The 19,074-nt window shown below is 36.3% G+C and overlaps 1 protein-coding gene across 3 annotated transcripts in view; it reads right to left on the bottom strand.

Moving 5' to 3' along the window:
* The window catches only part of GRM8 (glutamate metabotropic receptor 8), a 360,387-nt gene that overhangs the window by 194,193 nt on the left and 147,120 nt on the right, over positions 1-19,074 (bottom strand). For all 3 annotated transcript variants that reach the window (XM_075742925.1, XM_075742922.1, XM_075742930.1), the window contains exons 4-6: positions 4,340-4,475; positions 3,605-3,759; positions 2,262-2,399 (exon numbers count right to left, since the gene is read on the bottom strand). In XM_075742925.1, coding sequence (XP_075599040.1) covers positions 2,262-2,399; positions 3,605-3,759; positions 4,340-4,475 — 429 coding nt within the window. The remainder of the gene's footprint in view (positions 1-2,261; positions 2,400-3,604; positions 3,760-4,339; positions 4,476-19,074) is intronic.

Below are 19,074 nucleotides of genomic sequence, written 5' to 3'. Positions count from 1 at the left end.
CAGGATTTCATTGCTGCCTCTCTTTTGTGCACAGAAGGCCATGGCAACTCAACTGGGGTGGGTCAAGATGCCATTTGTGAATCTCTAGGTCTAGACTGGGGGGGTCATTCCCCCATTCTCCACCTAGCATTTCTCCTTAAATCACAGGAGGTTTATTCTGAACTTCCACCCTCATCTTCTGATTCAGTATACTTAAAAGGAACACATTTTGGTTATTTTTGTTACCCTATCCTTTACATTTGAGTTAGATAAGCATAGGGATTGTGATGAATCATCAGCTTGTTTTAAGTCTGCTGCTGTCCAAGTGTCTTTTCCATCTTAGTAAGCCACCTTTAAACGGTTTTAGTCAAGGGTTCTATCATTTATAGATACCCTTGCTTGCAGAAGAATACATTAGTTTTTCCCTGCAGGTGAAGATGCATGTGCAACCTTCATATGAGACTGCCCACATTTTAATCTCATCCCTTGCTACTGTGTTTACTTTCTGGGTGCAGAAGATATGTTTTCTTTCTGTTTTCAGACACAGAAAGCATACCACAATGTTGTTGCATGAAATACACGGATATCCGTTTCAAATCGCAAATTACTTTGAATTTATCAAGATACGGCCTATGCGTTTTATACACTACTTTTCACTTGGTAATTCAATTTGACAGATGTGATGAGGCTGAGACAAGTCATACAACCATCTGTGGTAACATTTAGAGCTTCCCAAACTACAGCACATACACTGTTCATTCCACCTGAAGAACGTCAAAAAAATATCTATTTTCAACTTAAAACAGTAAAAACAAAATAATTCTTTCCCAGACATGGCTATCTACCCAGCCATGACTTACTGCTGTATGAATCAAGACCAATGAGTAAAAGATTAGAGTAATGAGCTATCATTTAGCTCAGTGAGAAACTGAATATCATGCGCTTTTTTTTTCTTTTTTTTTTTTTTGTGGAGTATGTGGCAAAATGTAGAAGACTGAATGAGAGAATGGATCTCATATTTCTGTGTGAGATATATCTGTGCATTGTGAAGCACAGCGCAGTAAGTCTTTGAATTGATGGCACAGTACACATACAATAAATCTGATGGTTCAGGAAGTGTAGGACTAACGGTGCAGGTGCCTGGAAACTGCACAGTATGTCTGTCTGACAAACCCAGAAGAAGTGGGGTGCTGGTGCGCAGTTTCTGTTTGCAGAAAGTTTGGAAGTCCACCCCCATAACAAAGGCAGCATGGCAGTGTCACCAGGCAGCCAGAAATCGTGGAACAGCAAGCAAACAAAAATGTTCACGTTCCACGTGGACGACATTATTTGATGAAGGAAAACACCAGGAAAATCAAGGCACATTGATGACTTATGTATGTAGTGCCAAAAACTGGGTATTGCTGCTGCCACTAGTCACAGAGACGGTGGTCACTGCCACCAGGTGGGGGTGGTAATTAAGGAAATGACATTGGGAGCCCTGACATTAGGCAAAATTTATACAAAAAGTAACATAGTCTGCTGTAGTCACAGAAGACTAACGGTAACAATCTTGTGGTAAACCTGCGCGGAACAACAAAAAGCCAACATCTCATACATGAGATGAAATTCAGAGCTACCCATGCAACTGCTATATTAGCTGTCGTGACACTTGTGCATGGGTATGATGCCTAGCAAGCAGGTTTGAGAACACCAGTGCTAGTTACATAGAGTTTTTGCTCAAATTTCATACAGAATTTCAGGTTTTTAATATGATATAGAATCCTGTTCTTTTCACATGAGGACAAGTAATAAGGACTTATTGATCTGATTTTTACTCCATTCTCAAACACAGTTTGTAAACTAAATAAGGAGTTCATGACTTGACCTATCATCAAGACCTCAATAGTTTAAACAGAAATTTAATTTTCTCTGTATATACTTCAGGGATTACAATATGAGAATTACTGTGATGTGCCTGTTCACTAAAAAAAATCATATTGACAACTATAGATGGAGTAAGAGAGGAGGTCATTGAAAACATGAATGGAATTGAACCACAGTCACAGGTCTTTAACAATATCTGTACCATCATTGGATTTGTGCAAATTAGCTACTAACTTTCTCAAGCATTGCCCATAAATTTTTTATCCCGGTTTGAGAAAAACATGTCATACTTTTCTTACAACACAATAATTTGTATTGAAGAACTGAAGGGAGCCAGAACAGTGAACACCAGAAAGCAGTTTCTTTCCTGCACTCCAACAAACAGCTTACAGATAATGTTTTACTTTCACAGTTACCTGTGCATTTCTTGATATTGCTATTTCTTTTTCCATGTGATCCTAACTTGCATCCAAAATTCTCCTCCCAAAATTCTGCAAACCATACATTTCTTCGATTGTTAGCAAGCGTTCGGCTCCGAAAATATCTATCAAATCCTACATTTAATAGAAGAAAAAGAAAAAAAAATTAAAATATGATACAGTATATAGTCATGTACTGACAATAATAGATTTTGTATAAATATCAGAACAAGAAAAAGTCTTAGGTACAAACTACTATAATAAAATATTTTATGAACATAGTACATAAGGATTAAAAATTAGTATATTTGATATTATTCCATATTTTCTGTAGAACAAGATATTTTTAAATACCTACAGCAGTTAAAGAGTCTATAAAGCTCCAGCAAAATTCTATAATTAAAAAAATGCAATGCAGATATTTACAGAAACAGCTTAATTTTTAACACACAGATGACCCAAATGAAGAATTGGATATCTACAAAAAATTAGACAAACTATACTCACTACTTAGTCAAAGACTGTGATGCAAATAAATTTAATTTCAGGCCCACCTGAAATCACCAGGTACCTTTCTGTTGAATCAGAGGGCTTCCAGGACACCTAAAGTTCTTCTATTTATATGGCTAATGACCCCAGTTGAGAAACTGAAGATTCCTGCTTAAACCTATCAGACTGTGCACCAGCCTTATACCTACGACACAGCAGCCATAATGAAATCATGACTAACACATACCATCTGGATTAAGCTCTTTACAAATGTTTCCATGTGGCTAAATTCTGCAAGTATCAATAGTGCTCAGTTTTTCTAGTCATGTACCAGTTTAGAGCACTTATCCAGACAGTAAGAGATGCTACGATGTCCAGTATCCTCCCAGAAATGAGGTGATTCAAACAACAACCTCCAGTTCATAAACCAAGTCAGAAAATTTGTTAATATAGTGGCTTCTTAAAGGAAGTTTAGGAGAGGAAAGCAGTGCCTAGATTCATCTCCTCCCAGGAGAATGAGGTAACTCATTATCACCCATCTGATACTCTCCTTTTTGTCCCAAAGCACAACCAGGTTATGGGTAAGAAACTCTCCATTACACATGCTCTAGTTATTAGAAAATTATAAGACTGCCTAATTGCAGATTCAGCATCTCCTCATCTCAACAGAGATATTAAATGAATATTGAATCAGGTCAACTCAAGTTATTTATTTACATAGTTTTCCTTGATTTCCATGTAATCAAGGACTACATGATTTTATTTTTTTATTTTTATTTTTATTTTTTAAGAGAGCTAGGGTGCTTGAACATTGTCTGAAAATGAGGGGTTTGTGCCGTGTGCATTCTTACCATCTATTGATGTTCTTTTGGGCAGAATAGTTACTGCTCCTTCCGCAATCTCCTCCTGCTGCTGAACTGGTGAAATTTTGGACCCCCAACTATCTGAGCCAATCCAGAGGAAATGTCCAGACTGATTTGCTTTTTTGGCTGCTTCCAGTATTCGCCTGCAAACAAACAACAAATGACTAATTAAACAAATTGCATTTACAAAGAATTTCATAGAATCATAGAATGGTTTGGGCTGGAATGGACCTTAAAGATCATCTAGTTCCAACCCCCCTGCCATGGGCAGGGACACCCTCCACTAGACCACATTGCCCAAAGCCTCGTTTGAGAATCCCCAACATCATTAATTCCGGCCATGCATAAGTAAGCTCACATTAACCAATTAGTCAATAGTTTTCACAGTTGAAAGCATATTCAACAACAGCTGTAGTGAACTCAAGATACAGTACTACGCAAGTTAATTTGTTTCATCTTTAGCCATATTTTTCAAGCATTCTTATTGGTTTCTTCCTTTTCAGTCACTAAATAACAATCTGTTGGAGCTGCACTCTTAGGAACTAGGAACAGGTTAGATCTCCACAGAATAAAGGAGCAGCACAATATATAATTGCAACTCAAGTTCTTATCACCAGATTTCCAAGAATTTTTACATGGGATTGAATCTGAAACCTCTTGTGTTACGTTGTTCTGCACAGACAAGAGAAACATCTTCAACACACAAAATTAGGAAACAGGCACCTAATATCATCTTCATTTGCAAACATGATCACTGCTCGAGCATTTGGAGTTTCCAACAAGCGCTTGATGATCTTTTCAAATTCTCCTGGTCTTGGTTCTCGAGGGATTTTGAGTGACTGAGCAATGCAAACACCTCCTGAGAAAAATTAAAAGGAAAAAAAAATAATAATAATTTTAACATGCTAAATATCCATACTTTAGATAGTCCATAGTTTGTACAGGCTCTGTACAAACTTACACATTTAATGCTGCATTAAAGTGTACAACTCAGTTACGCTTATTATAAAAGTGTATTATAAAAGTGTAATATAAAAATTATTATAACATTTTAGACAATAACATGAAGCACCGCACTCTGGCTCAGCTAGACTGCGTTCCGCACACCCACCCTGACTTATGGCAGCTGAGAAGCCAGCCTTGCTACTGGATTGCATTTAACTGTGGAGCCGCAATTTGACAGTTACGTTCATCATGTGGCTTTTTGGTATCAGGTACTACCATACACCTCTGTTTTTTCAACAGAGAGTATAAGGTTAACAATAAATGGTGTGGTTACAGAATCAAGTAGAGAACTTGAAATGTTCACTTACGAATGAATACATACAGATCACTTCTAATTGTTATTATGACATTCTTAATTAAGTTGTCTTAATTATTTAAAAGGCTTTGGGTTCTCATTGAATATTCTAAAACTAATCAGCAAACGAACACAAATTCAGAGGTGATATTTATATCTCTTCCTGACAGCAGGAGGAAAGTGCTAATCGAAATCTTTACATTTTACCTGTCCTCCAAAAAGGGACAAATTTCTACAGAAACTCAATGATGTCTAATGGCTTTCGTACATCAGTGCAGGGGAATCTCTACTTCCCAATTACGACACTGTTATCTATGTTAGAGCACACGAGGAGAGAAATTCCTTGAGCCTGCTTCACGAAGCACTCTGTCCAGATTGTCACCATCTTCCTATGCCATAGATGATCTTTCCGTGATTGTTTGCTGATTTGTTTATTTTAATTATTTTTTTTCTTTAAGAACTATTGCCTGATTCACATTGGTACATCTAACTCCCACCAATGTTTGCTCTTGCCTGTTATTCGCAAAATAAGAGCCTCTTGCGGAGAATCTAATCATTAACAAAATGAGAAAATTAAGAAAATGACAAAATGTTTATTTCTAACAAAAAGTGACATGTTACTAGACAAAAGCAAAACAAATGATAATTTTTGCATCTCTGCACCTAAATACTTCTACACTGGAGATTGCCTTCAGTGCGAGTAAGAATTAGAATGTGTTTTAAAAGAGCTGTTCTATTTTTGATGAATGCTATTTATTTTCTGAAGTATAAGAGCATTTGTGGCATATACGTGTCTACATATTAAAGATAATTAGACAACTAAAGACAACACAGTTAGATAGCTATGTTGTTATATGGAGAGGCTTTCCAACTTTCTTAACAGTCTTGTCTTCCCTATCAATAGTCGACCTTCTGTTTTTCCAAAGTACTTCACAAATTAGATTGATACACATTGCCAGTGACAGGATTTGAAAAAAACCAAGGGTCCAGCCAGATGCAGCTTGGGATATAAAGCTACATGAAGACATTATAGAAGTCTCTTGTTTTAGCTTTCTGAAGCTTAATGTATTTAATCTTTAAGCAAAACAAAGAAGCAAAATAAAGGTACTTATGAAGCCTGTTTTTATTTCTTTTACTCAAAGACTGAGTGGGAATGGTTCAAAGCTGCCCCAAGCCTGTCAGTGTTTAAGAGGCATTTGGACAATGACCTTAACAACATACTTTAACTTTTGGTCAGCCCTGAACTGGTCAGGCAGTTGGACTAGATGATTGTTGTAGATCCCTTCCAACTGAACTACTTCTATTCTATTCTATTCTATTCTATTCTATTCTATTCTATTCTATTCTATTCTATTCTATGCAGTATTAGGAAAATGGTGGGGATTCTTTATCAGATTTTGTTCTGCCTTTGCAGAATCTCATCAACCTCAATAGCTCTCTGCACAGGCAGATCCTAAGTTTGAATCAAGTTTAGACATGGCATAAATGAAACATGGAATTATCAACTGCCAGTATAAAAATATCAACTTTTAAATAAAATCAGGCAATTCTAGTCACAGGCAAACATATCACCTTTTTCAGCATCAATTTCTTGGGATGTTACATTATTAATTTATTAGATTGAGAGACGCATACTACAGTATAGCTTTATCCTGAATTCTTCCCTGCTTTACACGAAAGAAATATTTGCAAATCAGAATATCTGCCATTTCTAACAAAAATTGTTTGTACATATTTCTTTACCATCTATAAATAGTATTAAGATATAACATAAATAATTTATATCTGCTTTAAAATGGAATATAGTGCCTTTTTCTGGCAACACATTTCTTCACACTTTTATGAACAGCCTGGCTCCCCGTGACGGACAGCTAATTTGCCAATAACAACAGATGAGCCCGTATAGCAGGTGACCCTCATATTCACCGGGTATCTTTGACAACCCAGTAATGACAAGATGGACACTGTACCATGAAAAGCTTTAGCCAATTTTCTAAACTGATATTAAGCTATTGTGATAGACACCTAAAAAGTCCTTTACTGCAACCTCTTTTTCAAATAACAGGGTTGAAATGTAAGAGGAATATTTAGCAAACATCCTGTAAATTTAACAATCAGCAATTCACTGTTAGAAAAGAAAAAAACTGAAAAACAATGCCAAGGTCTCAACTGTCCCCAAAGTCATTCAGGCACAAAAACAGACACTAAAAATTGACATAAAGGAATAACTTGTTACCTCATAAATTTTCAGAGTGCACTTTTCAACCATTTCTATTCAGGCAATGGCCCTTAGGAAAAAAAACATTCTTTCCACATAAAACTCAAATGCAAATATTACAAAATGTGTATATATAATACACTATATGCAGCCATCTACAATCTGTGTGGAATGGATATCAAGCAATGAAAAACTACAGTACCTAAAAAGTTATTTTCAGTCAAAATGGTGTAGAAGAAACACCATTCTGTCATTGCAGCAGCAAGTTCAATCATGACTGTACTATGCATCTTAGCATCTCTACATTGAAGAATGTCTTAAGAACTAATAGGAATGAAATAAAATGCACTTCAACCTTGTTGCTACATTTATAATGAATGGTGTAAGCTATCTCCAACACACAAAACACTTTGTGTATACCCTTATCTATATATTGCATATACAGCTGTTACTCAGACAAATAACAGAGTATCAATTTTCAGCTAATGATGAAATGCTAGATCCACAAAGGTACTTCCAACATTACGGTGTCTAACCTCTCAGCACCCTGCTGCCTTTGAAATCTACAGCCTGGGCTAAGTGCCCAGAAACAGAGAAAGATGAATGTCTAGGAAAAGGATTCCTAGGAGCCAGCAAAGTGAATAAGGAATAATTATTCCTCCAAAATAGTTAGCAGAGGTACTAAAAGAAGAGGTTTTAAGGCCAGTAGTTAGGATAATCTTATGAAGTGTGAACAAATGAGACATTTCCCCAAATCAAGAAGAAACAGGATTTGAGAACAGATGTCTCATACATGGAACCAATGGATTTACCATTTGCTGCAGAGGTGCCAAAGGGCAGATGGTTCAGACACCTAATGCCCCTGGAGGATTTATGGCTGTGAATCACAAGAACAGGTAGTGCCTACATATTGCACCCTGTCAGCATTTCTGACTGATTTGGAATGATGACTGCTTGTCCCTGTTGCTGGTTTCTAAAATGTTTGTTATCCGTCATTGTCTGGGGATGTACCTAAAAAAATACATTGGTCTAAATTTCTCTTGGCTAAAATTATGATTCATATAACATTTGTGTGAAGAAATAAGAGCTAACTATCTTCTTACCAAAAAGGAAATGTGTTCAAACCTGGTCAGTTAAAAGGACTTATGAACAGGCATAAGAGAGAGCAGCACTAAAAGCTGGTTTTCAGACCAAGAAGGGAGTCAGACTGACAGAGACTCATTTCAGGTAGCTCAAGTAGGAACAGATACCCGTAATTATACCCACTCCTATTGTACCCATTCCCTAGTTAATATGATATAGGACATGAAATTAAGGGTTTGCATCTGTCATGCATTTTAAAGACATGAAAATGGCACTGATGGAAAGTAGCTCTTCAGCTACTCTGGGGAAAAAAAGTCTTAGCACCAAACTGCGCTAACTCTGTTCTCAGATCTGTAAAACTTAGGTTGTACTCAGTCATCCCAAAGCTTGATTTGAAGAATGAAAAAATTAATATGAACTGCACTGTGTCAGTGATGATAAGTATCCATTTGCCTTCTGTCTAACAGCTATCAAGTGTGATATCCAGCACCTGGGGCCAGGGGATGATGAAGAGAAGGAGAGCAGAGGTGGGAGCTGGAAATCAGGTTCATGGCAGGCGCTGCCCCACTCATGATCAGGGGCTCGGTCCAGCTGCTCTGCACCATGCTTAGCAGCTGTTAACTCATGTGCTTTCACAATGGGATCATACTCAGGCCTGATCTACAATAATGTGGGTTTGAGTTGTTTTCTAGACAAAAAAATCTCATCTTAAACAAATTGTTCCATGCTAGGCTTGGCTTGCTTACAGGTGCTCTGTATAACACAGCTTGTGGGAAATAGGTTATCACCAAACAGAAAACTGGTAGATTTTGAAGATGTTGTCAGTATGGTGGATCAATGAGCTTTTTACTTTCTTTTTGTGCTCTTACAACAATGATTCTACCAATGAAAAAATAAAACAAAAGGGAAATGTAATACCTGCATCATTTTGGTGGTTAAACTTATGGTGATTTTATAATGATAAATATTCATTTTAGCTCTCATGGGTTCTGAAGTCATAAGATGGCATGCTAATTGTAAACCATTAAATACTCAAGTATGCGGAGGTGGGTGTCAGAAGAAGTGATGTTGAATGTGTATTTGGAAAACAGCAAGCAGACTTGGTAGAAAACTTGCACTAACAAATGAATTTCCTGAAGCAAAGGCTGAAAGATTAAGCTAAATTTAAAGCAAGGGCCATATTCTCTCCTATCCCAGCTAGGATCCAGCACTACCTTATGGACCAACTAAGTAGGATACACAAGAAGGAGCACTGTCTTTGTATCAAAAAAGCTGAAGACAGTTTTCAGTTCATGTGTGTCCACTGTTGGTACCACAACCATCCTACTCTGAACTAGTTTACCCTCTAAACTCTTTTATCTCCCCATGTATATATCTAGCCCTACCATTGTATAAGGGGAAGGGATCAAGCATGCACTTGCTTGGCAATCTGTCTGTTTCTTAGCATGAGGTTTACCTCACCTGACTCAGTATACATCATTGCAAGTCAATTATTTCATGGCAGCTTCATCACAAATCACTTTGTTCCTTAAAAAGCTCAAGACAAATAGCCAGAGCAAATCTGGGACTCAGTCCTACCTGGCAGGACTTTCTCAACTGCCTTCAGGTATACATTTTCTTTTTTTTAAGATGAATTATATGCGACTGGTCACTAAGCCAAGAAATTTTTAATGCAGACCTGTGGAGAGTTTCCAAAAGACATTACAGAAGTATGTGAAGGCACAGAAGTTCTTATTCCAAGTAGGGGAACAGATGTCAAAGACTCAGAAGAAGCCCCAGTAAGAACCTCTCCTGTCGGGCACACAGGTGCTGTCGCAGGCAGACACAGCCTCTGTCCGACAAGAGACTGCACACTGCTGACAGTATCATGTGATGCAAGAAAACATGAGGAAAAACAGACATGCATTTCTCTTCCTCTTCAAGTCCTTCCCCTGGCTACATTGAAAGTGTAGAAAATCTAGACCTGGTTATACTGAAAGTGTTCCAGTTGCCAGGAACCTAGTTTAGTATGAAGATTGTTGGAGATATTAAAAACAACAAGATGCTCCATATTCAAATTCTATTGACAAAAATCAGAATAGCCTTGTGACTTCATGAATCCATCAAGACCTTCTTTTTAAGCAGACAGTTCATTATTTGATAAATTTGGATGCTAAGAAATCTGAATGTTAAAGAAAAGTAAGGTAAGTGACTGTTCCGCCTGGGACTTTCAATGATGCTGATAATCAGGAATTTTTAAGAATTATTATTTAAACCACAACCAACTTGCTACCATCCTCTTCTGTATCCCTAGATGCCCTCAACAACAATTTTCTAGAATATGAGTCAACAGGGAATGACACCTAGGAAGATATAATTACAAGTTGAAGATCAAATTTCACAAGTAATAATTCTTCAAAATGTAAATGTGTCTTTAATGCCAAAGTGTTGTAGCAGGGACGTCTGCATTCTTTCCAGAGCTACCTTCACTTAACTACCCCAAGAAACCATATGATGACAAATGTGACTATATGGACTTCAGGGTAGCTTAGCTTTATGAATAAGAACCTGAGCCTTCTGCAGGTTCTGTGCTCCCACAGAAGTCCGTGCCGTGGCATTTTCACTGCTATTCATGTCCAAATCTAGTTAAAGAAAATCTCATTCCAGTGTACCTCCCTTGCTGCAGTCACCAACTACCTGCAGTATGGAAATATCCTACGCTCTTGTGGCTTTTCATTTCCTCAGATCACCAAATACCTCAGCAAACAATTCAGTTACTCTTGCAAAGACAGGTAATTCTTCAACCGATAGTAGCATTTTCATTTTTTTTTATGTAAGGTAAAAGAAAGAAAATAATTTTAAAAAAATAAATAAATAATTCTTCACTCTGAATGGAGAAAAGTGGCACTTAGTATCCAATACACTAAAACATAATGGAGGTTAAGAGATTTTGTTATATTTTTTAACAGAAAAAAAGTCTGCATTTTGAGCCCTTACATTGATGTCTTTATTCTTTTATTTAAGTAAAAATATGTTTTCTCAAAATCCCTTAATATTTATGACAAAGATGTTTTCAATGCACAAGCAGGTTAATGATTCTTTTTCATTAACATGTCAGCTACAACCATGAGCTTTTCTACTCAAAACTAACAGCCTTTAAGAGCTCAGAGTCTCCCTCAGTGTTTTAGAAAAGGCCTTTTAGCAATGTTTTTTGTTGGGTCTTCTTTTATTAATTCTTTTGACAATAAAATAAAAAAAAAAATTAAAGGCATTCAGTGAAATCATAGAAGAACACAAAACATTCTGATAAATACAATTCACCCGTTCCTTTTAAAACTTTTTTTACATTCCTGTGTGTATCCACAGGCATACAGCCATACATATTTCACAAAAACATGCACTCACACAGTTACTTACATCATGGGCAAAGCAGATGTTAATTCTAAAATAGCAAAGGAAGAAAGAAAAAAAACAGCTCTGGCTTTATATGAGACCACTGGCTATTGGATTCAGTCATCAGAGTCTATCTCTAAGGTGACATTAAGCAAGAGAGAACCGTTATTTTATACTTCCATTCTGAACAGTAAAAAATTGTTTGTTTGTTTTTTGTTTTTTTTTTCTCAGAAGAAACAGTTCTCAATGTACCACTATAGCTCCCATTAACACCAACATCTGGTGGAAAATAACTGTAAGGGATATTCTCACCATCACCAAACCTACTGATTTCTTTTCTTTGCAGGTTTAAAAAAAACACCACAAACAACACATTTTTTCATCCTTTGACTTTTTAATGCTATTTGCTTAACTGAGAGCCAACTTTCACAATCTTGAAAGTGAGAGGCTAAAAGAAAAAAAATCATCTGTAGTAGAGATGTTTATGAATGGGTAAAAATCACATACCAGTGAAAAAAAAAGTCTGAAAAGAATGAATTGTGGAATGTTGTGAGAGAGGAATCTTCCTCTCCACAGTGTATAACTAGCTCAGAAAGGACATAGGTTGCTCAGTCAAACTTCAAAAAAATCTGTGGCTGAAAGAATGTAATTGAAATTGGTCTTCACTTACACTTACTGGTCAGCTATTGCAATGCTTTCACAGCTATGTCTTTTTTTTATCATCACAGTGGGTATGAATATCTCCCTTTGTGGGAGATATAGTTCCTCCTGATTGCAGATTTAAAACTTGCTGAGGCATAACATGAAAAAAGAAACATACTGCTATTTTCCGTTTTCTGGCTGCATGCTACAGAGATCCTTAATGAGGAAGGGAGACCTTCTTTATTTGTTTTCTAAAGATCAGGAAAACATACGTTACAAAATAAATTTCAGAAATGCCTAAATTCTAAAAGATTTTCAGCTTTTTTTTTTTAAGGTACCATCAGTTCTGATTTATAATAAATACTGTGAACTCGAACTCTGGCTTGTGGTCACCTAACAGATCTAACTTTTTCTCTGAAAGTAAATTTGCTTGAATATGGCCCTTATTCTTACCTCCATTTCTCTAAAATTCTCAGTACTAATGGGCCTGAGTAGCAGTAAAGATTTGGATTTGATGTTTTATTGAGTTTAGATGCAAACGGCTGCTTCAAAAAATTCGAGAGGTGGGTCAGGCATAAAAATCACCAGTTCACCTCCAAGCACAGTCAGGAATGGTCCCAATTGCTGAATCCTTCAAAGGTCTTGGTTAAAAACTGATGCCCTGTTAACAGATGCAACTCCAACAGCCCTGTGTAACATATTGCTGTCTCCTGGTTGTCACCATCGGACATGGGATGCCATTTCCAAGGTCCATCATTCTCCTGCCACACCACTGGAGAGACCTTTCTTTAAACACTACCAGCTGAAGCCACAATTCCCATTGAGTGTATTCAGCATCATGAAGATGACACATGCACTTCTGGCATTCCTTATGAGTATGTTTAGGCAGTAAAAGAAACCCCACCACAAGAAGGGCTGGATTTTGTAAAAACATTTTTTTCTAAATAAATATAACCTTTCTCTTTTTAGGATAATTTGTTCCCTACAGGGATCTTGAGTTTAACATTTTTTTTATTCCACTCCCTGCCCTGTTTATTTTAAATATTTTATCAGTGATATAAAAGACTGTTTTCAGTTAAGTTGTCCTGGATTTCCTGATTTTAATGGTAGGCTGGTGTCCTATTTTTCCCTTGCATGCTTCTTACTGCTATCACAGTGCTCAGAGATTGCCTTCAGTCACCTCCTTTGCACTTAAATGCTGTACACAGGCAGCGGAACCTGGCTTTTAATCATGCCTTCTAAGAAAAATCTCAGCAGTGACTAATGTTCTTATTCCAAAACTTTTTGGTCTGCTTTTATAAGTGAAGACATTCTTCTTCTTTGTGGTCGTAAAATAGCCACAGGTTTCTTGTATTCACTGGAATTTTTTTTTTTTTTTAAAGAAACAAAATCCCCTCTGCTTTTTGCTATCTTCCAGACTGTTAGTGGCAAAAGCAATTATTTCCATCTTTCTTTATGTATTCCTTTAACCAAACAGTCTAGTATCGGGGAATTGCTCTTAAAACTAGGTATATGTTATTTAGTTTAGGTTATCGGCAGTTGTATTTTTTTTCTCAATAATTGAACTATCAAAATAGTTTGCATATAAAGACTTACTTAACTTTGATGATGATAAGTCTGAGTTTGGTTACTGATATTTGAGCTTGAATGTGAGGTTCAAAAAACAGTCTCAAAAATGAAGTGAAACAAAATAACTTTCAGCTCAGTTTTGTCTGAAACTGAGAAAGCATAATTCTGTGGTCTTCTCTATATGAAATTATACACCCACATTTGTAATGAAAATCAAGAAGTGTTCACTTCTGGCAGAGAAACTTATATGTAAATGTAATCCCCAGAAAGCAACTATAATATAGATTCACAGTCTCCTATAACTAAATCTTGCACAGTAACAGGGTTTACTGCATAAATTCTCTACATAGTGTGCCTAAACTAAAGTTAAGCCTGTGCTAACACTGCTAGAGGGCTCACTCGCAAACTAATGCTCAAAGGGCCTTGTCAGTTTTCGTGGAAATTGTCATCAGAAGCCATGATGACTCCAGTCATGCAGGAGCAAGGTGAAGTTCTCTTCCAGGTCCTGGATATCTTACAGAGATGGCATTGTATATGAGGAACTCTGATCATTGATTAGACTAAAAGAGAAAAGATTTTCAGGCTCAGGGACAATTGTCATCCTCTACCTTGACCTCTTCTACAATTAAGGTTGATCAAAATCTTTTTCAAAGGCCTAAATTAGCTTTTGGAAAGGCAGTTTCATTAAAATTGAAATATTTTGCACTTGTTTGACAAAATTTTAAATGATGAAAAGACTACTGGTTGATTTTTTTTTTCCTTTTATCTTAGCAATATTAAAACATTAAGATAAAATGTGATTTTTTTTAATCTGAAATGTATCATTTTGAGGGTTTTTTTGCTTTTTTTTATTCAGTACAAGATGACATGTAAACGTTACTGAGACAAAAAATTAAACACTTGAGAAGGAAAATATTTTATTTTCACTATGGAAAATTGCAGTATTATTTGTTTTAATATTTTTTTTATATCAGAATTTTGAATGGAATGGAAATATAATTTCTGAGTGGTTCCATGTGTAATAAGTCAAAGCCTGTTATCCTATAATGTCTGAATCCAGCTGATTTCCACCTGAGCTAAAGTCTGTTTAGCTGAAATAATAAACATTTCAAGGTATGAAGGTTCTGCCACACCCCTATAGAAGTTCCTCCAATGTTTTATAATCCTTGTTACTGAAAAAAAACCCCAAAAAGTTCATTTTCATCAGTTTAATTTTTCTAACTTCAGTTTACAACAATTGGATCTGGTTACACATTCTTCATCAAAAACAAAGATCCAACCCCTTCATTCTTCCAAAAAAACCAACCTGCACATTGCTTTGTGATTAATGTCTTATACAAGTTAGGAAGGCTGAGTATATTTAATTAGGTATACCTAGTCTGCAAGTTATATTTGCAAAATTCGTATACGTATTTTGATGTTACTACCTAACTACCTCACTTTAAAGTACTTTGAGAGTTAGACACTTGGGTAAGAACACCACTAGGATCTAAAAATACTAATGAACTTTTTCTGCTGACTTCTTACCATTGGGGGTTATAAAATAAGAAGAGAATAAAGCTAAGTCTTGTATATTGCTTCGGGTCTTCATGTTTCTTTACACGAGTTGAAGATATAGTGATATTAAGAATCAGCAATACTTCTTTTATAACACAGCACTAAAATAAAGGAATGAGTTAGTGGGTGAACAAAAGAGTCCCTCAGTAGCCTTTCACATAGATAAACCTACTGAAGCCTACCTTAATTTTAAAAATGTAACTGAATTAAAGTTGGCTGCCTAGCCACTGTAGCTTTAACAAAGTCTGTGGCACCATGTTGTGAGATTTGGATCAGAAAACAAAGTCAAAGAGAGCAGCCTGATGTATCTATGCATTCAATATCAAGTGGTAAAATATCTCTTGAGAAGAAGTTTAGGAGTGAGTGAATCTACTAATTAGTCTTTTCTTGCAGCATGTTGGGATGAAGGTTTAGCTTAATTCATAAAGCCCTAGGGAAAAAAAGGCATCAGGTCAAAAGTGACTAACTAGGAGGCATGCTCAGAGGGCAGCGATGGGGCTGAGAACTTGGAGCTGAAGAAAGATGCAGGAAAACGTTCAGAAGACCTGTGCACGCAATAGAAGAGAGCTTGCAAATTGAACACATCTTAGTCTGCTTTAAGGCATGCAACAACAATGTGGAAATTATGGGACAAGAGTTAAAACACTGAAATTATTTTAAATTTGGAGTATAATAATGCTGAAAAGGTATTTTACCTACTCTTGGATGAAAGGTACCATCTATGTACACATAAAATAAACTGCAGAAATACAGCAATGTTTACTTTTACTAAAAGTCTAATTACTCACATCTGTCTTTTGTTTGGTGACACAAATATCAGATTAAGCTTCTGGATTAATCCTATCTTGTAAATGATACAGCAGGTATATACGTCTGCTATGTATTCTCCATCCTTACTCAGGAAAGAATAAAGTCCTTATTCAGTAAAAGTCCTTATTCAGTAAGAATACAAGTAGCAACTCTGTAAGTGGAATCACTGAAAATTTCTTAGATTCAGACTAAGGATTCTGGATAGGAGGTCCGATAGGTGATTTGATTCAGGCCTATTCCCACTATTTCAAAAATGGTGGGAATGCACTGCCTTGTCTTGTTGGGAAATGATGATCAAAGGATCAAAGTCTACTTTTATGTAGTCTGTTGTGGTTGTACTAGGACAATTCATAGGATTCAAATGCCTCTCCTTTTTTCAGATGGTAGAAACATGGCTTCATGCTCGCTAACATTCTGAAAGGAACAAAGGCTCTACCTAACACCAAAGAAGGAAAAACATGGGGAGAAAGCTGTTATCCATGCAGGAAGAACCAGGAGAACCTGCTCTTTTCATCAAAGTGCACAGCTAATGTAAAATCCCCTGTAAAGAATGGCAGCTAGTGGGAAGAAGAGCTCTTGCTCTCCCAAGCCAAATTTAAAAAGGATCAGTCAGCATATATGAATCTCAGTCAACCTCAACCAAGCTGCTCAGTGACATCAGATGAACAAATGCAACCGTGTTCAGAATTAAATATGCTAACAGTACACTACAGTAAAAGGGAAATCTGGATACTTTTACTAATGTAGCTATCAAATGGATGAAAAGTGATGTAAGTCAAAGGAGGCTTAGGATGTAGAAAACAGATCAAACACTGTTAATGTGGTTGGACCACAGTTCAATCCTTGCCACAGACTGGTACCCTTCTTTCTTCTAACAACAGAGACAAAATCTTGCAACTGCTCTTAAGTCTTTGTTTCTGCCTAGATTTTAATGTTTTAGAATTAGAAGAATCCAGACTGAGTTCCTTCCATGCAAATAATAGTGCTGCAGGAAATCACCATTAGCTGTAAAAGAAATGGAAGGAAGAGCTTGCTTTGTGACAGATTATGTATGTTAACACAGATTGAAGGTGTCTAGGAACTGACAAAAGATGTCTGCAGCTCACCCCCTTCTAATAAAATGTTTGATAGATCCACCATATTTTGTAGACAATGAACAAAAAAAACCAATTACACAAAAAAAATCACTAAGTAGAAAATTACTTTTACCGAACGTGGCACAGTAGTAGACACCATTATGCTGTTAATACAAGCTGAAATAAAAGTCTATTTTAGCATGCATCTAGTCTCCACATAGATCTTTGATCAACAAACTATCTCATCAAGGGCCTGAAGGATTTTTCTATGTCCATACTACTCATCCAATCACATGGTTTCAATAATTTGATACAACTCTTATATCACATATAACATTTTTAAGTATCCTTCATTATGTTTTGCTTTTTCCCAAAAGCTATCAAAAATTATACCAGACAAAAATCTATTATCCATGAAGTACTTACATCTCAGTCATTATGAAAGAAAAATGCAGAAATACATGTTTTCAAAATTAATTAATTCTGAGATGTCTTGCCCATCAAATCTGTCAGAAGATGTAACAGAGGGAAAATGAAGGTACTTCAATTTACTCAGAGTTATATCTTGAATAAAGACATATGATTAGCCACATGGACTTGTGAGAAAGAAACTCCACCTTGCAGTAACAAAAAATCCATCCTATATTACCTGATGAAAGTAGCAAGTGAGGATAAAAAATGAAGATAACAGAGAAGACAAAGGGAAAATAACAAAGCAAGTAAGGGCTGGAGAGCTGTGCTGCAATCACTCATTGTTCAGTGTAATGCACAAATAATAGTGCTGATCCTAAAACAAAATCTTCTGCAAATGCCTAGTGCTAAAATAATAATATACCTTCGTTTGCAATGCTTTATGATTAATCACTGTCAACTTTTGAAGTGGAAAAAATATGAAGTAGGAATGAATCCTTTATTCTCCAGACTTCCAAAGAACTTTCTTGCTCCGCTTATTTAAGAAGTTTCCTCAGTGAAATACACAGACTTCTGCAAAGAGAAAGAGTAGAGGAACAAGCATAGGTCTTCCAAAGCCTCCATAATAAAGCTGCCTTAGGAGTTTGCATTGAAATATTCAGGTCAAAAGTGTTTTCAAATTCCAGAAAAGTTCAAAAAAAGTCACTAGAAATTTAATACTGAAATTTTAACTTTGTCAAATTTTGAATTCTGATAGCAGCCAAAATACCACAACTTCAAGACTATTTTTCTGCATATGAGAAAGATCACAATCAGCCAAAGATGTACAAAGTTCCACTGCATTTAGTATTTGACAAGGCAGTTTCATTAGGAATGCCTTTGCCACCATTTAGAAAGTTTCCAGGGATGGAAACATAGAAAAGCAGAAGTAAATAATTTTCAATAGTAAAAAACAAGCAACAGCCCTGAAGAGCACAAACAACTTCTCCCCTCTCTTTTCTTGGGTTTGTTTTCTGTACAGATGGACTCACTTATTTTAGAACACAGAGTAGCCAAGAACTGAAAACAAAAGGAATATGGGTGGGGAAAAAAAAAAAAAAAAAAAAAAGATGAACTGCAAAATAGCACTAGTCATAGCTTGCCTGAGGATAAATTTAATTCCAACGAAAAAAGGTAATATTATATATATACACACACACACACACACACCAGTTTAAGACACCCAAGCCTCTATGTACAATATCTCTCTACGAGAAGAGAGGACAGGTCAGGCACAGTGAACATGATATGCTTATGCATTTCCACACTGTGGCATGTGCACATGAGGTCTGCTACATCCCATACAGACAGGTGTGTACAGCCTGAAAGACGTGCTCCGACTTCAGGCTTCAGATTTGGGCTTCCTGGGTCAACAATTAAG

The sequence above is a fragment of the Balearica regulorum genome, chromosome 1 (genome assembly GCF_011004875.1).
Source record: "Balearica regulorum gibbericeps isolate bBalReg1 chromosome 1, bBalReg1.pri, whole genome shotgun sequence".
Lineage (NCBI taxonomy): Eukaryota > Metazoa > Chordata > Aves > Gruiformes > Gruidae > Balearica > Balearica regulorum.
This window is presented reverse-complemented; position numbering and strand designations above follow the sequence as displayed.